Source organism: Entelurus aequoreus, linkage group LG19 (assembly GCF_033978785.1).
Source record: "Entelurus aequoreus isolate RoL-2023_Sb linkage group LG19, RoL_Eaeq_v1.1, whole genome shotgun sequence".
Lineage (NCBI taxonomy): Eukaryota > Metazoa > Chordata > Actinopteri > Syngnathiformes > Syngnathidae > Entelurus > Entelurus aequoreus.
In genome coordinates, this window is record NC_084749.1 from 49,958,397 (window position 1) to 49,984,513 (window position 26,117).

The window sequence follows — 26,117 nt, forward strand, 5'->3', positions numbered from 1 at the left end:
TTAGACGTGTACAGGGCAAAACGAGAAGTAACTGAACGGTGATCTTGCAAACAACTTTTTTATATGGCACATTTAAACAACAAAAATGTTTCCAAAGTGCTGCACAAAAATATTAAAAACAAGATTCAAATACTATCCTTAGCTCCACCAATGACTGAATGAAAACAAAATAAATAAATATAAAAACAATATAAAAATAAATTGGGATTTAATCTGTCAACAAATCTGGATTTTTTTCTGTCAAAAAGTCGGGATTTTTTCTGTATATAATATACGTGTTATCGTAATGTAATCAAGCTAGTGTCATTAGCATTAGATAATGACACCATTACTCCATGACTTCTGTTTTGTTTGATCAACCGTTTTACTGCCGTGTTACAGACAGCGTTTGGAAACAATTAAGTAAATAAATGTTTACAGAATAGTTATGTGTAAAGAAGTAATTTCACAACGTATTTCTCTGCGATTTATGTGGCTAATATATGTTAAAAAAAAATTTTTTCCCAAAATGTAGTGTGTGCGGCTTATATACTGGTGCACTCTATAGTCCGGAAAATATCAAGAAGACGGTCTTACCTTCCTCTCATAGATGGCTATCCAGTCCGTTGTGGAGAACCACTTGTGATTTTTGATGTCGTTTACGCCATTTTTTAGATTCCCAAACCTCTTGGTCAAGTCCACCTGTAGGAGGTTTCTCAGCAGATCCTTCAGGTCGGAGGTGAAGTGGGAGGGGAATCGTACCTACACACAAAACACCAGCTCATTTTCCACGGGAAGGTCGAAGGAGTCCAGTGTCAGCACGGCGGTACCTTGCCAGAAACGATCTTCTCGTAGATCTGTATGGGCTGATCAGCAAAGAACGGAGGGTAACCAGCAGCCATCTCATAGATGAGGACTCCGAGTGCCCACCAGTCCACAGCTTTGTTGTAGCCCTGGAAGAGGAAGCAAGTCTCTGAGTACTCACAAAACATAGGGGGGCCTCATTTACTAAGATCCAAACACCACGCCCTACACAGCATGAGCAAAAATAAAAACAGCGTGTGATCTACTAAGACTGCGTGTGCAATTGTAAAGTGGTGCAGACCGCCTTATTTAAATGAGGATTTTGCGTGCGTACCACGGCGACACTCATTTTCTGCACATTCATGTTATCATCCTCCTACCTGTGGTGTTTTGCTACGTTTTCAAACAAGCAGGAGACGCCTATAAGCTGTCACACTTTTTCCGAATCGCAATCTAGACAACACGGACAAATACACGCTTAATTATTTTAAGTTAAAGTTAAGTACCAATGATTGTCACACACACACACTAGGTGTGGCGAAATTAGTCTCTGCATTTGACCCATCACCCTTGATCACCCCTTGGGAGGTGAGGGGAGCAGTGAGCAGCAGCGTCTGACCAGACTAGGATTCAAAGGTCCCATGAAGTATCAACGTGCTGATCACAGGAAAAATCCCGATTTTTTGACAGAAAAATCCCGATTTTCTTTAACAGGAAAAATCCAGATTTTTTTGACAGATTAAATCCCAATTTTTTGACAGAAAAAATCCTGATTTTTTGACAGAAAAAAATCCCGATTTGTTGACAGAAAAAAATCCCGATTTGCTGACAGAAAAAATCCCGATTTGTAGACAGAAAAAATCCCGATTTGTAGACAGAAAAAATCCCGATTTGTTGACAGAAAAAATCCCGACTTGTTCACAGAAAAAATCCCGACTTGTTGACAAAAAAAATCCCAACTTGTTGACAGAAAAAATCCCGATATGTTGACAAAAAAATCCCGACTTGTTGACAGAAAAAATCTCGATTTGTTGACAGAAAAAATCCCGACTTGTTGACAGAAAAAATCCCGACTTGTTGACAGAAAAAATCCCGACTTGTTGACAGAAAAAATCCTGACTTTTTGACAGAAAAAATCCCGATTTGTTGACAGAAAAAAATCCCGATTTGTTGACAGAAAAAAATCCCGATTTGTTGACAGAAAAAATCCAGACTTTTTGACAGAAAAAATCCTGACTTGTTGACAGAAAAAATCCCGACTTGTTGACAGAAAAAATCCTGACTTGTTGACAGAAAAAATCCCGACTTTTTCACAGAAAAAAAATCCCGATTTGTTGACAGAAAAAAATCCCGATTTTTTGACGGAAAAAATCCAGACTTTTTCGACAGAAAAAAATCCCGATTTTTTGACAGAAAAAATCCCCACTTGTTGACAGAAAAAATCCCTACTTGTTGACAGAAAAAAATCCAGATTCGTTGACGGAAAAAAATCCCGATTTGTTGACAGAATAAATCCAGATTTTTCGACAGAAAAAATCCCGCCTTGTTGACAGAAAAAATCCTGACTTTTTGACAGAAAATAATCTCGATTTTTTGACAGAAAAAAATTCCGACTTTTAAGTACCAATGATTGTCACACACACACTAGGTGTGGCGAAATTATTCTCTGCATTTGACCCATCACCCTTCATCACCCCCTGGGAGGTGAGGGGAGCAGTGGGCAGTGGGCAGCAGCGGTGGCCGCGCCCGGGTATCATTTTTGGTGATTTAACCCCCCATTCCAACCCTTGATGCTGAGTGCCAAGCAGGGAGGTAATGGCTCCCATTTTTATAGTCTTTGGTATGACTCGGCCGGGGTTTGAACTCACAACCTACCGAGGCGTGATCACCAGCACATTTGTGACTCAAACGCAGGAAAATGCAGAATGAAAGATGTCTTTTCGTGTAGGACAGGGCTATTTAACTACGTCATGAAGAGGGCCGCGGTTTCAAGAGCCCAATGGCTCCGGGGCCGGACATCAAGATGTAGATGTTTTGTCAAAAAGTGCCTCCGCAGGTTATGTTTTTTTGACACTGCGTTTACTTCATTGCAAAAACTCACTCTGCACTGTCAGTAAATGTATTATTCTGCCCTCGCTACTCATTTCCAGCGTGTGCAGCGAGACAGATAGTTAACAGCATGAAGAAACAGAAGCTCATGGAACTTTTGTTGAGGAGTGATGTTTTGAATTCCTTTCCTTCCTGTTTTATTTCTTTACACATCTTCCTTCATTTAAGACTGAAAATACAAACATATATTAAACATTACAAAAGTAAAACGTCCATTGTGTATTTTACATCAACATAAATAGAATGTTTAGTGTTAATACATTCACACAATAAACTACAAATGTACATTACACACATCAAACATTGCACACAATGAATGTGACTTATCACGATTAAACCGACGGTGTAGCGTTATCGCCCTCTACTGGTCAAATGTATTAAAGAAGCTTTGATGGCTAACATGACCAGGGATACAAAAGACATCACAAAGTCAGCAGTTTCAATACAAAACTAACTAAATATTGTTATGCACAATATTTACTTACAAACGATTTGACCCAGTTTCGTGATGATGCTTACACGTGTGGATTTGGATCATTACTGCTGCTAAACTGGAACAATGTGTCCGTCACTTAAAGGGTCCGCCAGGAAACAATGACTGGAGCACTTACTCGGGGCAGAACATTCATACTTTGTTGTCCAGTCCTTATTAAAAGTCAGATTTTTGCAATTTATTTAAGATTTTTTTACTTCTTCTACCCACCCCACTGCTGCGTCATTGTGTTACATATACCTCACTGTTGCCCCCCGTGGGGTGGCGGGAGTAATGCAAACCTAGTTATAATGGTTACATCAAGCCGATGCTCGGCGGGCCAAATGAAAAGCTTTGGCGGGCTGGATGTGGCCCGCGGGCCGTCAGTTAAATAGGCCTAATGAAGGAGATGTATTATACTAAGACATTTTATTACAAAAAAAAACATCAGCAGTGAATTCATTTTAATCAGCCCCAGTAAGTCAACCAGCAGCTATAAAAATATAAAAGGAAATTGCTGAATAGATGATATGTATAATATTTTTTATTTCTGAGCATCCAAAATGTTGACACACGCACACGTTGTTAGAATAATTATGTATATACAAACCCCGTTTCCATATGAGTTGGGAAATGGTGTTAGATGTAAATATAAACGGAATACAATGATTTGCAAATCATTTTCAAGCCATATTCAGTTGAATATGCTACAAAGACAACATATTTGATGTTCAAACTGATAAACTTTTGTTTTTTGTGCAAATAATCATTAACTTTATAATTTGATGGCAGCAACACGTGACAAAGAAGTTGTGAAAGGTGGCAATAAATACTGATAAAGTTGAGGAATGCTCATCAAACACTTATTTGGAACATCCCACAGGTGAACAGGCTAATTGGGAACAGGTGGGTGCCATGATTGGGTTTAAAAGTAAATTCCATGAAATGCTCAGTCATTCACAAACAAGGATGGGGCGAGGGTCACCACTTTGTCAACAAATGCCTGAGCAAATTGTTGAACAGTTTAAGAACAACCTTTCTCAAGCAGCTATTGCAAGGAATTTAGGGATTTCACCATCTACGCTCCGTAATATCATCAAAGGGTTCAGAGAATGTGGAGAAATCACTGCACGTAAGCAGCTAAGCCCGTGACCTTCCATCCCTCAGGCTGTACTGCATCAACAAGCCACATCAGTGTGTAAAGGATATCACCACATGGGCTCCGGAACACTTCAGAAACCCACTGTCAGTAACTACAGTTGGTCGCTACATCTGTAAGTGCAAGTTACAACTCTCCAATGCAAGGCGAAAACCGTTTATCAACAACACCCAGAAACGCCGTCGGCTTCGCTGGGCCTGAGCTCATCCAAGATGGACTGATACAAAGTGGAAAAGTGTTCTGTGGTCTGACGAGTCCAAATTTCAAATTGTTTTTGGAAACTGTGGACGTCGTGTCTTCCGGACCAAAGAGGAAAAGAACCATCCGGATTGTTCTAGGCGCAAAGTGTAAAAGGCAGCATGTGTGATGGTATGGGGGTGTATTAGTGGCCAAGACATGGGTAACTTACACATCTGTGAAGGCACCATTAATGCTGAAAGGTACATACAGCTTTTGGAGCAACATATGTTGCCATCCAAGCAACGTTACCATGGACGCCCCTGCTTATTTCAGCAAGACAATGCCAAGCCACGTGTTACATCAATGTGGCTTCATAGTAAAAGAGTGCGGGTACTAGACTGGCCTGCCTGTAGTCCAGACCTGTCTCCCATTGAAAATGTGTGGCGCATTATGAAGCCTAAAATAGCAGAAGGGAGACCCCCGGACTGTTGAACAACTTAAGCTGTACATCAAGCAAGAATGGGAAAGAATTCCACCTGAGAAGCTTCAAAAATGAGTTTCCTAAGTTCCCAAACGTTTACTGAGTGTTGTTAAAAGGAAAGGCCATGTAACACAGTGGTGAACATGCCCTTTCCCAACTACTTTGGCACGTGTTGCAGCCATGAAATTCTAAGTTAATTATTATTTGCAAAAAAAAAATAAAGTTGATGAGTTTGAACATGAAATATGTTGTCTTTGTAGCATATTCAACTGAATGTGGCTTGAAAAGGATTTGCAAATCATTGTATTCCGTTTATATTTACATCTAACACCATTTCCCAACTCATATGGAAACGGGGTTTGTATTATCACACTAACTTTATGCTTAAGGGCCATTGCTATGAATTATTGTCAATTGTGCTGAAGTGTTATTTTTGTATCCGTGCAAAGCTGGCAGTCCAAAAGATTGCCAGCCGACTTTATCAGTGTTGTGTCCAGACTTGGCCTGCTGGCTGCCAAGGCCTAACACCGCCGTGACGCAGACAGAGCAGAGACAAGGCGATATGACCAGCGTCAACTAATTTTTATTTATTCTATAATCATATACTGTGTCTAACTGGAGTTGTCGAGATTACACCCTACCCTCAGCGACAGCTTCAGTGATGTAATAGGGCCCTTCCAAATAAATAGAGGAGGCGCGCGGGCTTGACTTTTAGAACGTAGTTTGGTTCTGTAACTAGAATACAGCCCAAAACACGTGTGTCCTCGAGCTCTGTCTCTGCATGATTCCTTGCTTCTTGTCTGATTATTAGATGTCATCAGTGTTTGAACCTGACACGCGTAGAACGGAGGATTGTCGTCTGCAGCCGCGTGTGGAACTGCCAGTTTGCACGTGCAAAATAAAACGCTCAATGGTGCTCGCAACACGCTGATGAGTGTTGATAAATCACATTGCGCGTGCTACATAATTATATTTGCATCTTCTCCTCCCAGTATTGTGGCCCTTTTGATGAACTGCATATATTTTGCATACTAATGAAGACAGACGCAAATTGGTTTGCACACCTTATTCTGCTCTCTTAACAGATGCAATCCTCTGCTCACAAGTTTAGTAGATCAGCTTGGTTGCACCTGTGTTAGGATGCGCAAACCTTTGGTAAACGAGGCCCAAAGTTGTTTACTGTGAAGGCTGTTTATGCTCAGTGTCCTGGAATATTTTGCACTATAAAGCCTGATGAATCACACAAATCCTCTTCTTCAAACCTTAAATCTACTCACAGGTACACCTACGTTTATATTTTGTGAACAAAAAGGGAAAACTCTGGTCATGTTTTCAACCAATGATCATTTTTCATTACACCGGCCGTAGTTTCAGTTTCATTTTCAGGTAAATGCTAACATTTTGGAGCGTCGGCTGCAGTGGAGCTGGTATACAGAGTGAGTAGGACGTACCTTGCTGAGGATGATCTCTGGAGCCAGGTACTCAGGAGTCCCACACAATGTCCAGGTCCTGCCTTTTACCCTTTTAGCAAAGCCGAAGTCTGTGACCTGTGACATGCATGATGCTAATGAACCACAGTTGGGGACTTCATATTCATATGCACAAGTCAGCATTTACACTACAAGCACATCTTTGGTCCAAAATGTATCATTTTGGGGGGAAAACACACCTTTTCTTGCTTGTTCTCTCCAAAAAAGTAAGCGTTTTTTCCGCAGAAAGTCACCTTAAATTGGTAATCATTTTAAGGTTTCCCCCAGATTGCCAACATACCTGTGGCGGTGGGGGCGTGGCACGGTCATTATGACATCATACCGCTTGCATATTCTCTGATGATGCATCTATTATCTTTAAACAGGCTGAATAAAATACACATTTAAAACAAATCTGTTATTGTTCATGAGTATTAACATATATTTTTTCGTTTTTCTCTATTTTTCAATTGTTGCTGCTTGTTCAATCCAATCCACTTTATTTGTATAGCATATTTAAACAACAACGTTTCCAAAGTGCTGCACAACAATATTAAAAACAATATTCAAATATTATCCTTAGCTCCACCAATGACTGAATAAAAACAAATAAAATAAATATAAAACCAAAATAAAAATAAATATGATTAAAAACGATTTTAAAGGCCTACTGAAATGAATTTTTTTTATTTAAACGGGGATAGCAGATCCATTCTATGTGTCATACTTGATCATTTCGCGATATTGCCATATTTTTCCTGAAAGGATTTAGTAGAGAACATCGACGATAAGGTTCGCAACTTTTGGTCGCTGATAAAAAAAGCCTTGCCTGTACCGGAAGTAGCGTGACGTCACAGGTTGAAAGGCTCTTCACATTTCCCCGTTGTTTACACCAGCAGCGAGAGAGATTCGGACCAAGAAAGCGACGATTACCCCATTAATTTGAGCGAGGATGAAAGATTCGTGGATGAGGAACGTTAGAGTGAAGGACTAGAATGCAGTGCAGGACGTATCTTTTTTCGCTCTGACCGTAACTTAGGTTCAAGGGTTCATTGGATTCCACACTTTCTCCTTTTTCTATTGTGGATCACGGATTTGTATTTTAAACCACCTGGGATACTATATCCTCTTGAAAATGAGAGTCGAGAACGCGAAATGGACATTCAGTGCCTTTTATCTCCACGACAATACATCTGCGAAACACTTTAGCTACTGAGCTAACGTGATAGCATCGGGCTTAACTGCATATAGAAACAAAAGAAATAAGCCCCTGACTGGAAGGATAGACAGAAAATCAACAATACTATTAAACCGTGGACATGTAACAACACGGTTAATGCTTTCCAGCCTGGCGAAGCTTAACAATGACCTCACAGAGCTATGCTAAAAACATTAGCTATCCACCTACGCCAGCCCTCATCTGCTCATCAACACCCGTGCTCACCTGCGTTCCAGCAATCGACGGTGCGACGAAGGACTTCACTCGATCACCGATGCGGTCGGCGGCTAGCGTCGGATAGCGCGTCTGCTATCCAAATCAAAGTCCTTCTGGTTGTGTTGCTGCAGCCAGCCGCTAATACACCGATCCCACCTACAGCTTTTTTCTTTGCAGTCTTCATTGTTCATTAAACAAATTGCAAAAGATTCACCAACACAGATGTCCAGAATACTGTGGAATTTTGAGATGAAAACAGAGCTTTTTGTATTGGATCCAATGGGTCAGAATACTTCCGTTTCAACAATTGACGTCACGCGCATACGTCATCATACATAGACGTTTTCAAGCGGAAGTTTCCCGGGAAATTAAAAATGTCACTTTATAAGTTAACCCGGCCGTATTGGCATGTGTTGCAATGTTAAGATTTCATCATTGATATATAAACTATCAGACTGCGTGGTCGCTAGTAGTGGCTTTCAGTAGGCCTTTAAAGGGTAAAACCAATTAAAACAATAAATAGAAAGCCACCTTTAAAAAACACAGAGGACCACACAACTCACGTCGTGTTAAAAGCCAGAGAATAAAAGTGGGTCTTGTTGTATTTTCTTCAGAATTTCTGAAGTTTCTAGAAATGTTTTCAATCCTATTAGTGACCTTTTCTTTTTTAAAAACGACTAGCAACAAATCTATTTTTTCTGGTGTTATTATAGACAGTATTGGTGTTAGAGACTCTTGACTTCTGCTGCTCCATGTCCGCGACGAATAGCGGACTTGTCCAGTTGGACTTTGTCTCCTTAAAAGCCGCCATTATCCTCTTAATATATGCACTTTTTGTAGATGGCTGTCTGCGGCTATATCTCCAATATTTACGGCGCTGTTACGCTGATCAGTCTTTTTCCGGTGGCCAAATCTTGGGTTAATCGCTCGTCAACAGTGCACATATAATAGGCTAAAAAGGTGAAAGTGGAAACATTTGATCATGGTATAAAAGTCCAATCAGGTCAGCAATTCAACTTCAAATGTGAAAGTAATATGTATTATTAACTCACTGCATACAAAGTTAAATATTTCCAGTCTTCATTTGTTATAATGTTGATGATCATAGTTCATTGTTTTGAAAAAAAATAAATTGTATAACATTTTCCATTGGAAGGTTTCAAAGTGGGGGGGGGGGTCCAAATGTCTGACAATCTGATTGCTGCAAATCTGGCACCATCTTGTGGACAACGTCAGTAAATCAGGTCAAATACCATGAACTTTATGTGAAGGCAACACAGCAGAGCAATTACTTATATGACCCAATCCAAACAACCTCCACTAGTCATGGTGCGAAAACAAGATGCAACCAACACAAAATGTCAACACACGTGGCCACAAATAACACAACTTGCTCACTCAACTTTGTGATTATAAAAAAAGGTCCAGGTTCAACGTTTTAATATCCAATTATATTATTAAATATATATATATATATATATACAGTGGTGGTCAAAAGTGTACATACACTTGTAAAGAACATGATGTCATGGCTGTCTTGAGTTTCCAATCATTTCTACAACTCTTATTTTTTTGTGATGTAGTGATTGGAGCACATACTTGTTGCTCACAAAAAACATTCATGAAGTTTGCTTCTTTGATGAATTTATTATGGCTCTCCTGAAAATGTGAGGGTGAAAAGTATACATACAGCAATGTTAATATCTGCTTCCTTGGCAAGTTGACCTGCAATAAGGCGCTTTTGGTAGCCATCCACAAGCTTCTGCTTGACCACTAAATTGCTGCAGTTCAGCTAAATGTGTTGCTTTTCTGACATGGACTTGTTTCTTCAGCATTTTTAGGAAGGTCATTCTAAAATCTTCATTCTAGCCTGATTTAGCCATTCCTTTACCACTTTTCACGTGTGTTTGGGGTCATTGTCCTGTTGGAACACCCAACAAGTACCGGTTTTAGCTTGTCCTGAAGAATTTGGAGCTAATCCTCCTTTTTCATTGTCCCATTTAAAGCAGCAGTTCCATTGGCAGCAAAACAGGCCCAGAGCATAATACTACCACCACCATGCTTGACGGTATTGCTGGGTATTGTGGCCAAACAGCTCCATTTTTGTTTCATCTGACCACAGAACTTTCCTCCAGAAGGTCTTATCTTTGTCCATGTGATCAGCAGCAAACTTTCGATGAGCCTTAAGGTGTGGCTTCTGGAGCAAGGGCTTCCTTCTTGCATGGTAGCCTCTCAGTCCATGGCGATGCAAAACATGCTTGACTGTGGACACTGACACCTACCATGAATTGATTACGTGGATCCCGACTTAAACAAGTTGAAAAATGGATTAGGGTGTTACCATTTAGTGGTCAATTGTGCGGAATATGTACTGAATTGTGCAATCTACTAATAAAAGTTTCAATCAATCAATCAGTGTTCCAGCAGCTTCCAATTCATTGCAGACCTGCTTTTTGGTGGTTCTCGGTTGACTCTCAATTTTCTCTCAGCAGCAGATGATAGCTTGCGTTTTTTTCCTGATTGTGGCAGTGACAAAACTGTGCCATGCACTTTACACTTACGAACAATTGTCTGCACAGTTGCTCTTGGGACCTTAAAGGCCTACTGAAAGCCACTACTACCGACCACGCAGTCTGATAGTTTATATATCAATGATGAAATCTTAACATTGCAACACATGCCAATACGGCCGGGTTAACTTATAAAGTGACATTTTAAAATTCCCGGGAAATATCCGGCTGAAACATCGCGGTATGATGACGTACGCGCGTGACGAAGTCCGAGTAACGGAAGTTATGGTACCCCGTAGAATCCTATACAAAAAGCTCTGTTTTCATTTCAAAATTCCACAGTATTCTGGACATCTTTTGCAATTTGTTTAATGAACAATGAAGGCTGCAAAGAAGACAGTTGTAGGTGGGATCAGTGTATTAGCAGCGGACTACAGCAACACAACCAGGAGGACTTTGTTGGAGCGCTAGCCGCGCTAGCCGCCGACTTCACCTTGACTTCCTACGTCTCCGGGCCGCCAAACGCATCGGGTGAAGTCCTTCGTCCTTCTGCCGATCGCTGGAACGCAGGTGAGCACGGGTGTTGATGAGCAAATGAGGGCAGGTTGGCGTAGGTGGAGAGCTAATGTTTTTAGCATAGCTCTGTGCAGTCTGGTTGCTAAGTTAGCTTCAATGGCGTCGTTAGCACAGCATTGTTAACCTTCGCCAGCCTGGAAAGCATTAACCGTGTATTTACATGTCCACGGTTTAATAGTATTGTTGATTTTCTATCTATACTTCCAGTCAGGGGTTTATTTCTTTTGTTTCTATATGCAGTTAAAGCAAGATGCTATCACGTTAGCTCGTAGCTAAAGCATTTCGCCGATGTATTGTCGTGGAGATAAAAGGCACTGAATGTTCATTTGGCGTTCTGGACTCTCATTTTCAAGAGGATATAGTATCCCAGGTGGTTTAAAATACAAATCCGTGATCTACAATAGAAAAAGGAGAGTGTGGAATCCAATGAGCCAGCTTGTACCTAAGTTACGGTCAGAGCGAAAAAAGATACGTCCATCACTGCCTCTCAAGTCCTTCACTGTAACGTTCCTCATCTACGAATCTTTCATCCTGGCTCAAATTAATGGGGTAATCATCACTTTCTCGGTCCGAATCTCTCTCGCTCCATTGTAAACAACGGGGAATTGTGAGGAATACTAGCTCCTGTGACGTCACGCTACTTCCGCTACAGGCAAGGCTTTTTTTTATCAGCGAGCAAAAGTTGCGAACTTTATCGTCAATTTTCTCTACTAAATCCTTTCAGCAAAAATATGGCAATATCGCCAAATGATCAAGTATGACACATAGAATGGATCTGCTATTCCCGTTTAAATAAAAAAAAATCATTTCAGTAGGCCTTTAAGCTGCTTTGAAATGGCTCCAAGTGACTTTCCTGACTTGTTCAAGTCAATGATTCCTTTTTTCAGATCTGTGTTGAGTTAATTTGACTTTCCCATTGTGGCGTTTGTAAGCGAGTCTAATGACTGCATCACATGAGCCCTATTTAAATGTGCTCGGAGAAGTCAACAATCATAAACACTCAAGTGAAGTTAAGAGGCCAAGAAGCTCATTTGATTTGATTGTATCTTTTCTACCTCACCAACATTTATCATGTATGTTGCTGTATGTATACTTTTGACCCAGCACATTTGCTCACATTTTCAGTAGACTCATAATAAATTCACAAAAGAAGCAAACTTCATGAATGTTTTTTATGCGCAACAAGTATGTGCTCCAATCACTACATCACAAAAAAATAAGAGTTGTAGAAATGATTGGAAACTCAAGACAGCCATGACATTAGCGGCGGTGACGAGCAGAGCCGAGGCGCGTGTTTAGTAGGTCAACATGCGAACACACACGGCGCATACAAGCAGGAGCAGAGTTGAGAGGAAGAAGGCCAAAAATGGTCACAACAAGGCCGTTTGAAGCGCAGCACGGAGGTATTTTGCCTTCAAAACTAACAACAAAGTTGAAGAAACGAAGACACGTTCATGAGTTTTTTAACGTTCAGTTCGCGATCTTGGTTTTTCCTTCATTTCAGTTTGAAAAAGTTAATACTAACTGTCGGCCGTTTTACCGCGGTTTTCAATATTAACATTGATCGTTACATCTCTAGTTAGAGTCTAGAACTGGACATGATGTCATGCTCAACCCAAGTACCGTAACATGGCACCGTTGGATTTCACGTGAAAAGTACTCGATTGTCCCTGGTCTCAATGACTTCTTTGTTCTTGCTACTGTACCTAATCCTCGCGTATAGCGGACAGCTACTGTATCCTGTTGGCTGTTTATCTTCATGAATGCAGGAGCTGTACCTGAATGTAGCCACGCTGGTCTATGAGCAGGTTTTCAGGCTTCAGGTCTCTGTAGATGAGGTCCAAAGAGTGGAGGTACTCGAAGGTGAGCACGATCTGAGCTGCATAAAATCGTGCGTGGTGTTCGCTGAAAGAAGGAAGGGGGGAGAGGGTGGAAATGACGTATTCAACTTCATTGTTGACACGGATTTCTGCTTGAACTGTTCTCCTTTGAACATTTTGCAACTGCGCCAGAATGTGAAGACACAAGTGCAGAAAACAAACTGAACAGAGCCTCTCCAGGTGGAACCATGCAAGACTTGGACTCAGTGACCATCTGCAGGATTTGTTCTTTTCTTTCCACCGAGTTATTCTTACAAATTCAGAGGTCTTCAATGGCCGCAAAAAGAAACGTATTGGATCCTGGAGTACAGATCAACCGAATAGCGGCGCAGGTATTTGGCAGTTTGACGTAAAGTAACAGGCCAAAAGTTTGGACACACCTTCTCATTCAATGGGTTTTCTTTATTTTCATGACTATTTACATTGTAGATCAAGGGTCTCAAACTTCATTTACCCGGGGGCCACTAGATGCAGAGACTGGGTGAGGCTGGGCCGCAAGAAAAGATTTCTTAAAAAAAATCTAACGTGCACTTTTTAAGGAATTCACCTTCTTTGAATAGCTTTCTCGCCCTAGCAATCATCTCACTCACCATTTAGCTAGCTTTGACTGCTGCATCGCACTTTTCGCTTGCTGTCTTGAAGAAATCTTGTTGCCTCAGTAGACTGGTTTTAAAATTTGCAACCTGGTTCACTCTCTCATCTCCCTGGTATTTTGCATACTCCTCAGCATGTCTAGTTGTATAATGATGTTTTCAAATTGTATTCCTTGTTGTTTATTGTCATTCAAATTTGAATGACAATAAAAGGAAGTCTAAGTCTAAGAAACTACAATGTAAATAGTCATGGAGATAAAGAAAATGCATTGAATGAGAAGGTGTGTCCAAACTTTTGGCCTGTACTGTATATCGTTTTCGGTCAGAACTAAATCAGCAAATTCAATATATGTGAAGTGAAGTGAAGTGAATTACATTTATAGAGCGCTTTTTCTCAAGTGACTCAAAGCGCTTTACATTGTGAAACCCAATATCTAAGTTACATTTAAACCAGTGTGGGTGGCACTGGGAGCAGGTGGGTAAAGTGTCTTGCCCAAGGACACAACGGCAGTGACTAGGATGGCGGAAGCGGGGATCGAACCTGCAACCCTCAAGTTGCTGGCACGGCCGCTCTACCAACCGAGCTATACCGTCCCAATGTATACACATAAGACACCAGTATTTCCTATTTTAAAAAAAAAATCATGAGTCAAATAGTTCTAAACACTGCTCAAGCACCAGCCTGTTTGCCCTGCTTGAGAAAAGTTCCACTATCTCTGCTAAATATCCAAACTTTGTGTGAAGTACTGACAAATATGAGATTATTATACACTATTATGCCAAAAGTATTTGGCCACCTGCCTTGACTCACATATGAAGTTGAAGTGCCATCCCATTCCTAATCCATAGGGTTCAATATGACCTTTTGCAGCTATTACAGCTTCAACTCTTCTGGGAAGGCTGTCCACAAGGTTGTGGAGTGTTTATAGCAATTGTTGGACCATTCTTCCGAAAGTGCATTGGTGAGGTCACACACTGATGTTGGTGGAGAAGGCCTGGCTCTCAGTCTCCGTTCTAATTCATCCCAAAGGTGTTCTATCGGGTTCAGGTCAGGACTCTGTGCAGGCCAGTCAAGTTCATCCACACCAGACTCTGTCATCCATGTCTTTATGGACCTTGCTTTGTGCACTGGTGCACAGTCATGTTGGAAGAGGAAGGGGCCCGCTCCAGGAGTTGGGCTTGGCCTCTTAGTTCCAGTGAAAGGAACTTTGAATGCTCCAGGATACCAAAACATTTTGGACAATTCCTCACTCCCAACCTTGTGGGTTTAAAGTTAAGTTAATGTTAAAGTACCAATGATTGTCACACACACAGTAGATGTGGTGAAATGTGTCCTCTGCATTTGACCCAGCCCCTTGTTCACCCCCTGGGAGGTGAGGGGAGAAGGCAGTGAGCAGCAGCGGTGGCCGCGCCCAGGAATCATTTTTGGTGATTTAACTCCCAATTCCAACCCTTGTTGCTGAGTGCCAAGCAGGGAGGTAGTGGGTCCCATTTTTATAGTCTTTGGTATGACTCGGCCGGGGTTCGAACTCACAACCTACCGATCTCAGGGCGGATACGCTAACCACCAGGCCACAGATCAGTTTGGAGCGGGCCTCTTACTCTACCAACATGACTGTGCACCAGTGCACAAAGCAAGGTCCATAAAGACATGGATGACAGAGTCTGGTGTGGATGAACTTGACTGGCCTGCACAGAGTCCTGACCGGAACCCGATAGAACAGTGGTCCCCAACCTTTTTGTAGCTTCGGACCGGTCAACGCTTGAAAATTTGTCCCATATTTGTCATAAAGAAATACAATAATGTGTGCTTACGGACTGTATCCCGTATTCCTGATGACTTTATTGATTTATATTGATATACAATGTGTTTTTTATATTGATTTAATAAAAATAAAAAAATAAATACAATTTTTTGTATATTTTTTTTTATTTCTTGTGCGGCCCGGTGGTTGGGGACCACTGCGATAGAACACCTTTGGGATGAATTGGAACGGAGACTGAGAGCCAGGCCTTCTCCACCAACATCAGTGTGTGACCTCACCAATGCGCTTTTGGAAGAATGGTGGAAAATTGCTATAAACACACTCCGCAACCTTGTGGACAGCCTTCCCAGAAGAGTTGAAGCTGTAATAGCTGCAAAAGGTCATATTGAACCCTATGGGTTAGGAATGGGATGGCACTTCAAGTTCATATGTGAGTCGAGGAAGGTGGCCAAATACTTTTGGCAATATAGTGTATAAGTCAAGGAGCGCATGCAGCAGCTCACACATTCTCATACATTGTGTAACATCCAGGATTAAATGAAAAACTATAATCTAGGTAAAAAAGGAAAAGGATTGTGTTGATTTAAACGTGGAGGATATTTCAGGGTTCCTCGTGTTTCAATGACTTTTAAAGCAAATGAATATTGACTTCAAATAAAGGTCATCGGCATCCTTGACTACTGGTAATTGGTATGGGCCCTGAAAAAAGGTCAGAGTGTCCCTCCAATGTTACGGCGTGCGTACCTGAACCTTCCAATGCGTCTGAGGTGCGAGAACATCTCTCCGCCAGGCACGTACTCCATGACCATGTAGAGGTTGGAGTTGTCCTGTGCAAGGAAGGTGCTGTTCAAGTGTGGGCGCTCAGCTGTGCAGGCCCAGGAAGTAACTCACCTTGAAGGAGTACTCCAACCTGACCAGGAAGGGGAAGGAGACGGCCTGCAGTATTCTCTTTTCATTCAGCGTGTGTTCGATCTGCTTCAACTTCACCACCTGTGGAAGTGTCATCATCTCTTCATTGATCACACACTTTCAGCAAGTCAACCACCGTCCTCGCTTACCTCTTCTTGCCATACTAGCGGTCTATCCTCTAATTGTCACCTTTTACTTTGCCAGCAAAAGTCCAAGTTAGGCACCTTCCCACCACTCCTTGGCAGAGTGCAGGGGTCCCCAAACTTTTGGACTCGGGGGCCACCACATTGGGTTAAAATAATTTGTGTGTATATGTATATATATATATATATATACTGTATATATACTGTATGTGTGTGTATATGTATATGTACATGTATGTATATATATACATATATATATATATATATATATATATATATATATATATATATTTATATATATATATATATATATATTTATATATATATATATATATATATATATATATATATATATATATATATATATATATATATATATATATATATATATATATATATATATACATATGTGTCTTAATTAGATTATCCAAAAAAATAGTGCTCGATACCGTGGTAGAGCGCAATATATGGATGTGTGGGAAAAAATCACAAGACTACTTCATCTCTACAGGCCTGTTTCATGAGGGGTTCCCTCAATCCAAATAAATAAATCTCCTGATGATTGAGGGAACCCCCTCATGAAACAGGCCTGTAGAGATGAAGTAGTCTTGTGATTTTTTTATCCACACATCCATATATTGCGCTCTACCACGGTATTGAGCACTATTTTTTGGATAGTCTAATCAAGACATACATATATATATAAAATGGCGTAACTTTTAGTTATTCTCCAGTGCCACGCCATGTCACTTCTTCTATTGTTGTTTTGTTTTGTTTTCTACAGCACTTTGTGTTTTCCACTTGCCTGTGCAGGACAAGTGCGATATACATCAAGTTTAGATTTGACGTGTGCACATGTGTATAACTATGCTTGTGTCGACATTTCCTTTCCATTCTGCAGTGATAGCTGAAATGATTATAATCAGTGGAAATAACATTTTTTAATATATTTTTCTTCTGCGCCTTATTTTTCATAGGTCATAAAAAATATCAATAGTCACCACATGGAACACTTCAGAAAGCCACTGTCAGTAACTACAGTTGGTCGCTACATCTGTAAGTGCAAGTTAAAACTCTCCTATGCAAGGCGAAAAGCGTTTATCAACAACACCCAGAAACGCCGTCGGCTTGGCTGGGCCTGAGCTCATCTAAGATGGACTGATACAAAGTGGAAAAGTGTTCTGTGGTGTGACGAGTCCACATTTCAAATTGTTTTTGGAAACTGTGGACGTGGTGTCCTCCGGACCAAAGAGGAAAAGAACCATCCGGATTGTTCTAGGCGCAAAGTGTAAAAGGCAGCATGTGTGATGGTATGGGGGTGTATTAGTGGCCAAGACATGGGTAACTTACACATCTGTGAAGGCACCATTAATGCTGAAAGGTACATACAGCTTTTGGAGCAACATATGTTGCCATCCAAGCAACGTTACCATGGACGCCCCTGCTTATTTCAGCAAGACAAGCCACGTGTTACATCAACGTGGCTTCATAGTAAAAGAGTGCGGGTACTAGACTGGCCTGCCTGTAGTCTAGACATTGAAAATGTGTGGCACCTGCAATGTGAGAAGGGAGACCCCCGGACTGTTGAACAACTTAAGCTGTACATCAAGCAAGAATGGGAAAGAATTCCACTTCAAAAATGTGTCTCCTCACTTCCCAAACCAAAACTGAGTGTTGTTCAAAGGAAAGGCCATGTAACACAGTGGTGAACATGCCCTTTCCCAACTACTTTGGCACGTGTTGCAGCCATGAAATTCTAAGTTAATTATTATTTGCAAAAAAAAATAAAGTTTATGAGTTTGAACATGAAATATGTTGTCTTTGTAGCATATTCAACTGAATATGGCTTGAAAAGGATTTGCAAATCATTGTATTCCGTTTATATTTACATCTAACACCATTTCCCAACTCATATGGAAACGGGGTTTGTACTTCACATGAAGTCTAATTAGATTTTTAGTGCATTTAATTTACTTTTCATTGTAATTATGCTTTATTCCTTTAAATTGTGCTCAGAAATGAATTTGTTAAAACTGTTGAAAATGTCCACAGGCTGTTTAAAAATGATAGTTTTGACTCGGAAAAAATGTACTGGTAAGAAAAAATGCACTGGTAAGAAACCATAACTTGAGTGCTACAATTATTATAAGGCAAACATTTCAAGACGGACAGTTTGTACGTGACTCCTCTAAGATCACAATGTTGAGCACCTCTCCTGCATGACAGGAAGGATTCTATTTCCTTTCATGGGACGCACACAGCCAACATTTATTTCAAAGATCTTTCCACTTACTTTTTGTTTGTCCAAGACTTTCATGGCGTGGAACTGGTTTGTTCCTTTATGCTTGACCAGCAACACTCGGCCAAATGAGCCGGTCCCCAGAGTCTTGAACCTGTCGAAGTCGTCCAGGCACGTCGTGCTCTAAGAAGCAAGCATGTTGTCAATGGAAGTGTGGTGCATGGGATGAAATGCTCCTATTCTGTGGAACTTTGGCTTAGTCTTCTTAGCTCACATAGGACACAAGCTTTTACATGCTATAGACCAGGCCTGGGCAATTATTTTGACTCGGGGGGCCAAATTTAGAGAAAAAATGTGTCTGGGGGCCGGTATATCTGACTTTTAGGAACACTAATACAAAACCTCACAATAATGTCTGATTGAATGCTAAAAACGTTATGACAGACCGCCTTAAAGGCCTACTGAAAGCCACTACTAGCGACCACGCAGTCTGATAGTTTATATATCAATGCTGAAATCTTAACATTGCAACACATGCCAATACGGCCGGGTTAACTTACAAAGTGACATTTTAAATTTCCCGCTAAACTTCCGGTTCGAAACGCCTCTGAGGGTTGACGTATGCGCGTGACGTCAATCATTGAAACGGAAGTATTCGGACACCATTGAAGTCAATACGAAATAGCTCTGTTTTCATCTCATTATTCCACAGTATTCTGGACATCTGTGTTGGTGAATCTGTTGCAATTTGTTCATTGCATTATGGAGAAAGAAGCTGAGCAAGCAAAGAAGAAAGTTGTCGGTGCGAAGTGTCTATTTTGCGAGGGAAGTCAGCAACAACACGTACACAGCCGGCGCTTCTTTGTTTACATTCCCGAAAGATGCAGTCAAGATGGAAGAACTCGGACAACAGAGACTCTTACCAGGAGGACTTTGATTTGGATACACAGTTGCGATAACGTGAGTACACAGCTGCGCTTCCAAACATTTGATCGCTTGCTATAACTAGCTCGAGCTAGTAGCTAGGAGCTAGGAGCTAGCATTAGGATTAATTTGTGGCAAATTAAATATACGCCTTGTTGTGTTGTGGCTAATAGAGTATATATATGTCTTGTGTTTATTTACTGTTGTAGTCATTCCCAGCTGAATATCAGGTCCCACCCGCGCGCTTCCAAACATTTGATCGCTTGCCCGTACGTGCGTGTCATGTACGTAACTTTGATTATATATATAAGCTTTATGAACCTTGGGTTAGGTGAACGGTTGTTTGGGCTGAGTGAGTGTGTGTGTTGTGCAGGTGTTTGAATTGTATTGGCGGGTTATATATACAGGATCCCGTCCATATTACCCGCTCGAGCTATAACTAGCTTGAGCTAGTAGCTAGTAGCTAGGAGCTAGCATAACAAACACCTAGGTGTTTTTATGCGGGATTAATTTGTGGCATATTAAATATAAGCCTGGTTGTGTTGTGGCTAATAGAGTATATATATGTCTTGTGTTTATTTACTGTTGTAGTCATTCCCAGCTGAATATCAGGTCCCACCCGCGCGCTTCCAAACATTTGATTGCTTGCCCGTACGTGCGTGTCATGTACGTAACTTTGATTAAATATATAAGCTTTATGAACCTTGGGTTAGGTGAACGGTTCTTTGGGCTGAGTGAGTGTGTGTGTTGTGCAGGTGTTTGAATTGTATTGGCGGGTTATATATACAGGATCCCGTCCATATTACCCGCTCGAGCTATAACTAGCTCGAGCTAGTAGCTGGGAGCTAGCATAACAAACACCTAGGTGTTTTTATGCGGGATTAATTTGTGGCATATTAAATATAAGCCTGGTTGTGTTGTGGCTAATAGAGTATATATATGTCTTGTGTTTATTTACTGTTGTAGTCATTCCCAGCTGAATATCAGGTCACCCCCGGCTCTCACAGCATCTTCCACTCCCCACTAGTCCTTCACTTGCACTTTCCTCATCCACAAATCTTTCATCCTCGCTCAAATTAATGGGGAAATTGTCGCTTTCTCGGTCCGAATCTCTCTCACTTCATGCGGCCATCATTGTAAACAATAGGGAACTTTGCGTATATGTTCAATTGACTACGTCACGCTACTTCCGGTAGGGGCAAGCCTTTTTTTTATCAGATACCAAAAGTTGCGATCTTTATCGTCGTTGTTCTATACTAAATCCTTTCAGCAAAAATATGGCATTATCGCGAAATGATCAAGTATGACACATAGAATAGATCTGCTATCCCCGTTTAAATAAAAAAAATTCATTTCAGTAGGCCTTTAAAAAACGTAATAGAATTAAAAAAAATGTTACTGAATGAGACACCCAGAATGTAAATGAAAATAAAGAATGTGGGATTTACAATATTAACTATGACCGATAAAACACTGAATATAGACAACATATGAATGTCACACCCCCTCTCCATCGACATATTTTACCATCAAGCGAAACGCAACAAACACAGTGAAATATGAACGCAAAGGGTAAAAAAAAAACCCCCACCTACAATCTGATATATCTGATACATCACTAAGCTTTAGAACTTTGTTGCCTTCCGCATCTGTCCCTTGTTACAGCTCTTTTTTATTACCTATTCTGTGTTATATGTGTTTTATGTTGCACCAAGAAAAATTCCTAGTTTGTGAACCCGTTCTCAAACAATAGCAATAAAAACTAGGGATGTCCCGATCCGATATTGATATCGGAAATTAGTCCCATATTAGCCAAAAAAGTGAATATCGGATTTTATCGGACTGAATCTAAAAACTTCGATATAAGCGCTCCGATATAAGCTGTCCATTTACCGCTGCAGCACGTCTATAATAGGTGACTCTGGTTTGATCACACTCCAACACAGTAGGTGGCGGCAATGCCCCTTAATTAACGTTGGTGCCGGCCGCGGAAGAAGAGCGTCTCTGATCCAGCATGCACAGCCTGAGCCCGCGTCATCACAACAACGACGACGCGTGTGCTTGCAGCAAAGTGTAGTGATGTCGGCTGTGTGGAAGTATTTGAACGTAAACTCGGACAAAGACGTTGCCGCTAAATGCAACATTTGTCAGGCGCAAGTGTCCCGTGGAGGGACAGAACCGGGAAGGTTCAACACGAGCAACCTCATCGCACATTTGAAAAAACACCACAAAAAAGAACATGAGGATGAGGCGAAGCAACAAACCTCTGGCTCGCTTCAGCAAGCCACGCTGGCCGAAAGCTTTGAAAGACGTGACAAACTACCACGGGACAGCAAAAAGGTAATGGCCATAACAGAAAATATAGCCCAGTTTATTGTGCTTGATGACCAGCCCCTGTCGGTGGTGAGTAATGTCGGGTTTAAACACTTAATGGAGCACCTCCAACCTCGCTACATTATTCCTAGCCGCCACTACATTGTAGACCAGGGGTCACCAACGCGGTGCCCACGGGCACCAGGTAGCCCGTAAGGACCAGATGAGTAGCCCGCTGGCCTGTTCTAAAAATAGCTCAAATAGCAGCACTTACCTGTGAGCTGCCTCTATTTTTTTTATTTTATTTATTTACTAGCAAGCTGGTCTGGCTTTGCCCGACATTTTTAATTCTAAGAGAGACAAAACTCAAATAGAATTTGAAAATCCAAGAAAATATTTTAAAGACTTGGTCTTCACTTGTTTAAATAAATTCATTAATTGTTTTACTTTGCTTCTTATAACTTTCAGAAAGACAATTTTAGAGATAAAATACAACCTTAAAAATGATTTTAGGATTTTTAAACATACCTTTTTACCTTTTAAATTCCTTCCTCTTCTTTCCTGACAATTTAAATCAATGTTCAAGTAAAAAAAAAATTTTTATTGTAAAGAATAATAAATACATTTTAATTTAATTCTTCATTTTAGCTTCTGTTTTTTCGACGAAGAATATTTGTAAAATATTTTTTTCAAACTTATTATGATTAAAATTCAAAAAAAAAATTCTGGCAAATCTAGAAAATCTGCAGAATCTAATTTAAATCTTATTTCAAAGTCTTTTGAATTTCTTTTAAAATTTTTGTTCTGGAAAATCTAGAAGAAATAATGATTTGTCTTTGTTAGAAATATAGCTTGGTCCAATTTGTTATATATTCTAACAAAGTGCAGATTGGATTTTAACCTATTTAAAACATGTCATCAAAATTCTAAAATTAATCTTAATCAGGAAAAATTACTAATGATGTTCCATAAATAATTTTTTTATTTTTTCAAAAAGATTCAAATCAGCTAGTTTTTCTCTTCTTTTTTTCGTTTGAATTTTGAATTTTAAAGAGTCAAAATTGAAGATAAACTATGTTTCAAAATTTAATTGTCATTTTTTTCGTGTTTTCTCCTCTTTTAAACCGTTCAATTAAATGTAAATATCATTCATTATTAATAATAACATAGAGTTAAAGGTAAATTGAGCAAATTGGCTATTTTTGGCAATGTATTTAAGTGTGTATCAAACTGGTAGCCCTTCGCATTAATCAGCACCCAAGAAGTAGCTCTTGGTTTCAAAAAGGTTGGTGACCCCTGTTGTAGACAAAACTACACCCCAGATGCCCGAAGAGGTTAAAAAGTGTATTGCCACACACAACACAACATATGCTGACAGTAAAAAAAAATAACTGAAGTGAACTTGAATTGTTTGCACTTTAAAACGTTTTTTGTTTTTTTAAAATTTGATTTATTTAGGTTATTTTTCAGGGTCTTCTAATTTATTTTTAATTGATTCTATTCAATTGTATAATTATGTTGGTATTAGTGGTTATTTTGCACTTTAAATATAAAATTTTGTTTTTATTGGATTTGTTGAAGGTTAAAATGTATGTAACCAATTGGTTAATAATAAATGGGTCAGTTTTCCTATACCTACTCTTGCTGACTATTGTTTTCAGTTTTAACACTACAACATCAGTAACAGTAACATCACTTTTTCAAGCCTTTTGTAACATTCCACACAACAAAATAAGGAATAAATATATGTATGATTCGTGCATATATCGTATCGTATTGATATCGGTGTCGGCCAATACTCAAGGCTACAATATCGGTATCGTATCGGAAGGGAAAAAGTTGTATCCGGACATCCCTAATAAAAACTAGTCTGATTCTGATTCTCTGACACCCGCATGTCAGGCTGGCCGCTCTGGAAACACTCTGTGGAAACGCTCCCCACACACGGTGCTTGGTACCTTGTCTGAGCTGCTGTGACTTGGATTACCATAGTAACTAGTATATCATGCAAAAGCACAGATTCCAACCATTGAAATATTTTGTATAGTTCAAGACTTACGGTAATTTGAAAACATCACTGCACATCATAATGGCAGCTACAGTTTCGATCGTAAAGATCTAATAACATTTTTTGGGAATGTCCGGCGGGCCTTCATTTGCCCAGGTCTGCTATAGACTCACATTCATTTATTCAATGGGACATTTAAATGATAAATGATAAATGGGTTGTACTTGTATAGCGCTTTTCTACCTTCAAGGTACTCAAATTTGCAAGAATTTTGTCAATGGAAGTGTGGTGCATGTGATGAAATGTTCCTATTCTGTGGAACTTTAGCTTAGTCTTCTTAGCTCACATAGGACACAAGCTTGTACTAGCTATCGACTCACATTCATTTATTCAATGGGACATTTGCAAGAATTTTGTCAATGGAAGTGTGGTGCATGTGATGAAATGCTCCTATTCTGTGGAACTTTAGCTTAGTCTTCTTAGCTCACGTTGGACACATGATTTTACATGCTATCGACTTACATTCATTTATTCAATGGGACATTTGCAAGAATTTTGTCAATGGAAGTGTGGTGCATGTGATGAAATGCTCCTATTCTGTGGAACTTTAGCTTAGTCTTCTTAGCTCACATAGGACACAAGCTTGTACTAGCTATAGACTCACATTCATTTATTCAATGGGACATTTGCAAGAATTTTGTCAATGGAAGTGTGGTGCATGTGATGAAATGCTCCTATTCTATGGAACTTTAGCTTAGTCTTCTTAGCTCACATAGGACACATGCTTTTACTGTACATGCTATCGACTTACATTCATTTATTCAACGGGACATTTGCAAGAATTTTGTCAATGGAAGTGTGGTGCATGTGATGAAATGCTCCTATTCTGTGGAACTTTAGCTTAGTCTTAGCTCACATAGGACACAAGCTTGTACTAGCTATCGACCCACATTCATTTATTCAACGGTGACATTTGCTGAACAGGAAGTAGCTAGCTGCAAAGTATCTACAAGCTAACAAAAAAATGGTATAGTTTAAATTAACGTTACCTGTGGTGGACACTCCCATTTTCTTAAAAAATCTTCTTTGGCTTTAGCTAAGAACTCTTTCACTACAAAACAAAAACAAAAAAACAAGACATGTGTGAGACACCCAAAATGTTATTTCTGTTATTTTCAGGGTCAGGCACATTTCAAGGACTGAGTAAGGAAGGAAAAAGAGCACAAAAAACAACAACACACACCTAAACAGGAACAGCAAATTCATTAATGGGAAATTGTTGATAAAGTGATGCATTTTTTGGGAGGCTTTACAAAATTGCGAAACTGTTTAAAAGAACTACTGAGGAAATCCTGACACATGGTCATCATACTGTAATAATAGGGCTTGAAAGTGTGATGTAGTAAACGCAATGCATTGTGGGTCCTTGCAGGCCTCTGAATAGCTTATTTCTGTAGCTGAAAGCAATATTATGTGCTTTTCTTCCAAAAGTTGGAAACGATTGTGACATCATTAACTGCCACAATGATTGATTCGGTGGGCAAAAAAGGATTTGGGAAATTTTTCTCATTTTCAGCGAGTAAGCAAAGCCAAAGAAGTCGGGTTAGTGAGCTGATAAAGGGAATAGCCTGGATAGCAGCCGCGAGACCATCAACCATGCCTTTTAACGTCATCACCTGGGTCATATTTTTATGTCCACGGCATTTTCAAAGTGGTAAGTTTGAACCAAAGCATGTTTTATTCAGTTTCACACGTAGCATTTAGTAGGCTGTTAGCGTTAGCTGCAGGCTACAAACAACGTACAGTATTTTGGGGAAAAAATCATGTTATCTATTTACTTTGAGTCATGTGTACGCACAAAAATAAATAAGCATTGTTCGGAGAAGTAGCGCAATGATCAAAGTATTTACAATTAATAACGGTTTGTGTTAACATACTCACTCCATCTCAGACACGTATGAAACAAAAAGCCGTAGATCGCAATCAAATTGAACGGAGGACAATGAGCCTTACCAGACTTTGCATTCTGAAATTCTTCACCGGTATAAAAACTGACTGCGTTGACGAAATATAGACAAGTTTGGCTTGGACAAAGGCAGCAGCTTCCTCAAATCTCTTGCCTATTGGACGTGCTCATATAAATCAATTCTTTAAATTTTTCTTATTTT

The 26,117-nt window shown here is 40.0% G+C and overlaps 1 protein-coding gene across 1 annotated transcript in view; it reads right to left on the reverse strand.

Annotated features, from left to right (window-relative positions):
- Positions 1-26,117, reverse strand: part of LOC133635431 (cAMP-dependent protein kinase catalytic subunit beta-like) — a 45,746-nt gene that overhangs the window by 11,075 nt on the left and 8,554 nt on the right. The window contains exons 2-9 of the mRNA XM_062028629.1: positions 24,999-25,060; positions 18,759-18,887; positions 16,305-16,403; positions 16,158-16,240; positions 12,953-13,079; positions 6,636-6,731; positions 810-932; positions 577-741 (exon numbers count right to left, since the gene is read on the reverse strand). Of these exons, the coding sequence (XP_061884613.1) occupies positions 577-741; positions 810-932; positions 6,636-6,731; positions 12,953-13,079; positions 16,158-16,240; positions 16,305-16,403; positions 18,759-18,887; positions 24,999-25,060 (884 nt within the window). The remainder of the gene's footprint in view (positions 1-576; positions 742-809; positions 933-6,635; positions 6,732-12,952; positions 13,080-16,157; positions 16,241-16,304; positions 16,404-18,758; positions 18,888-24,998; positions 25,061-26,117) is intronic.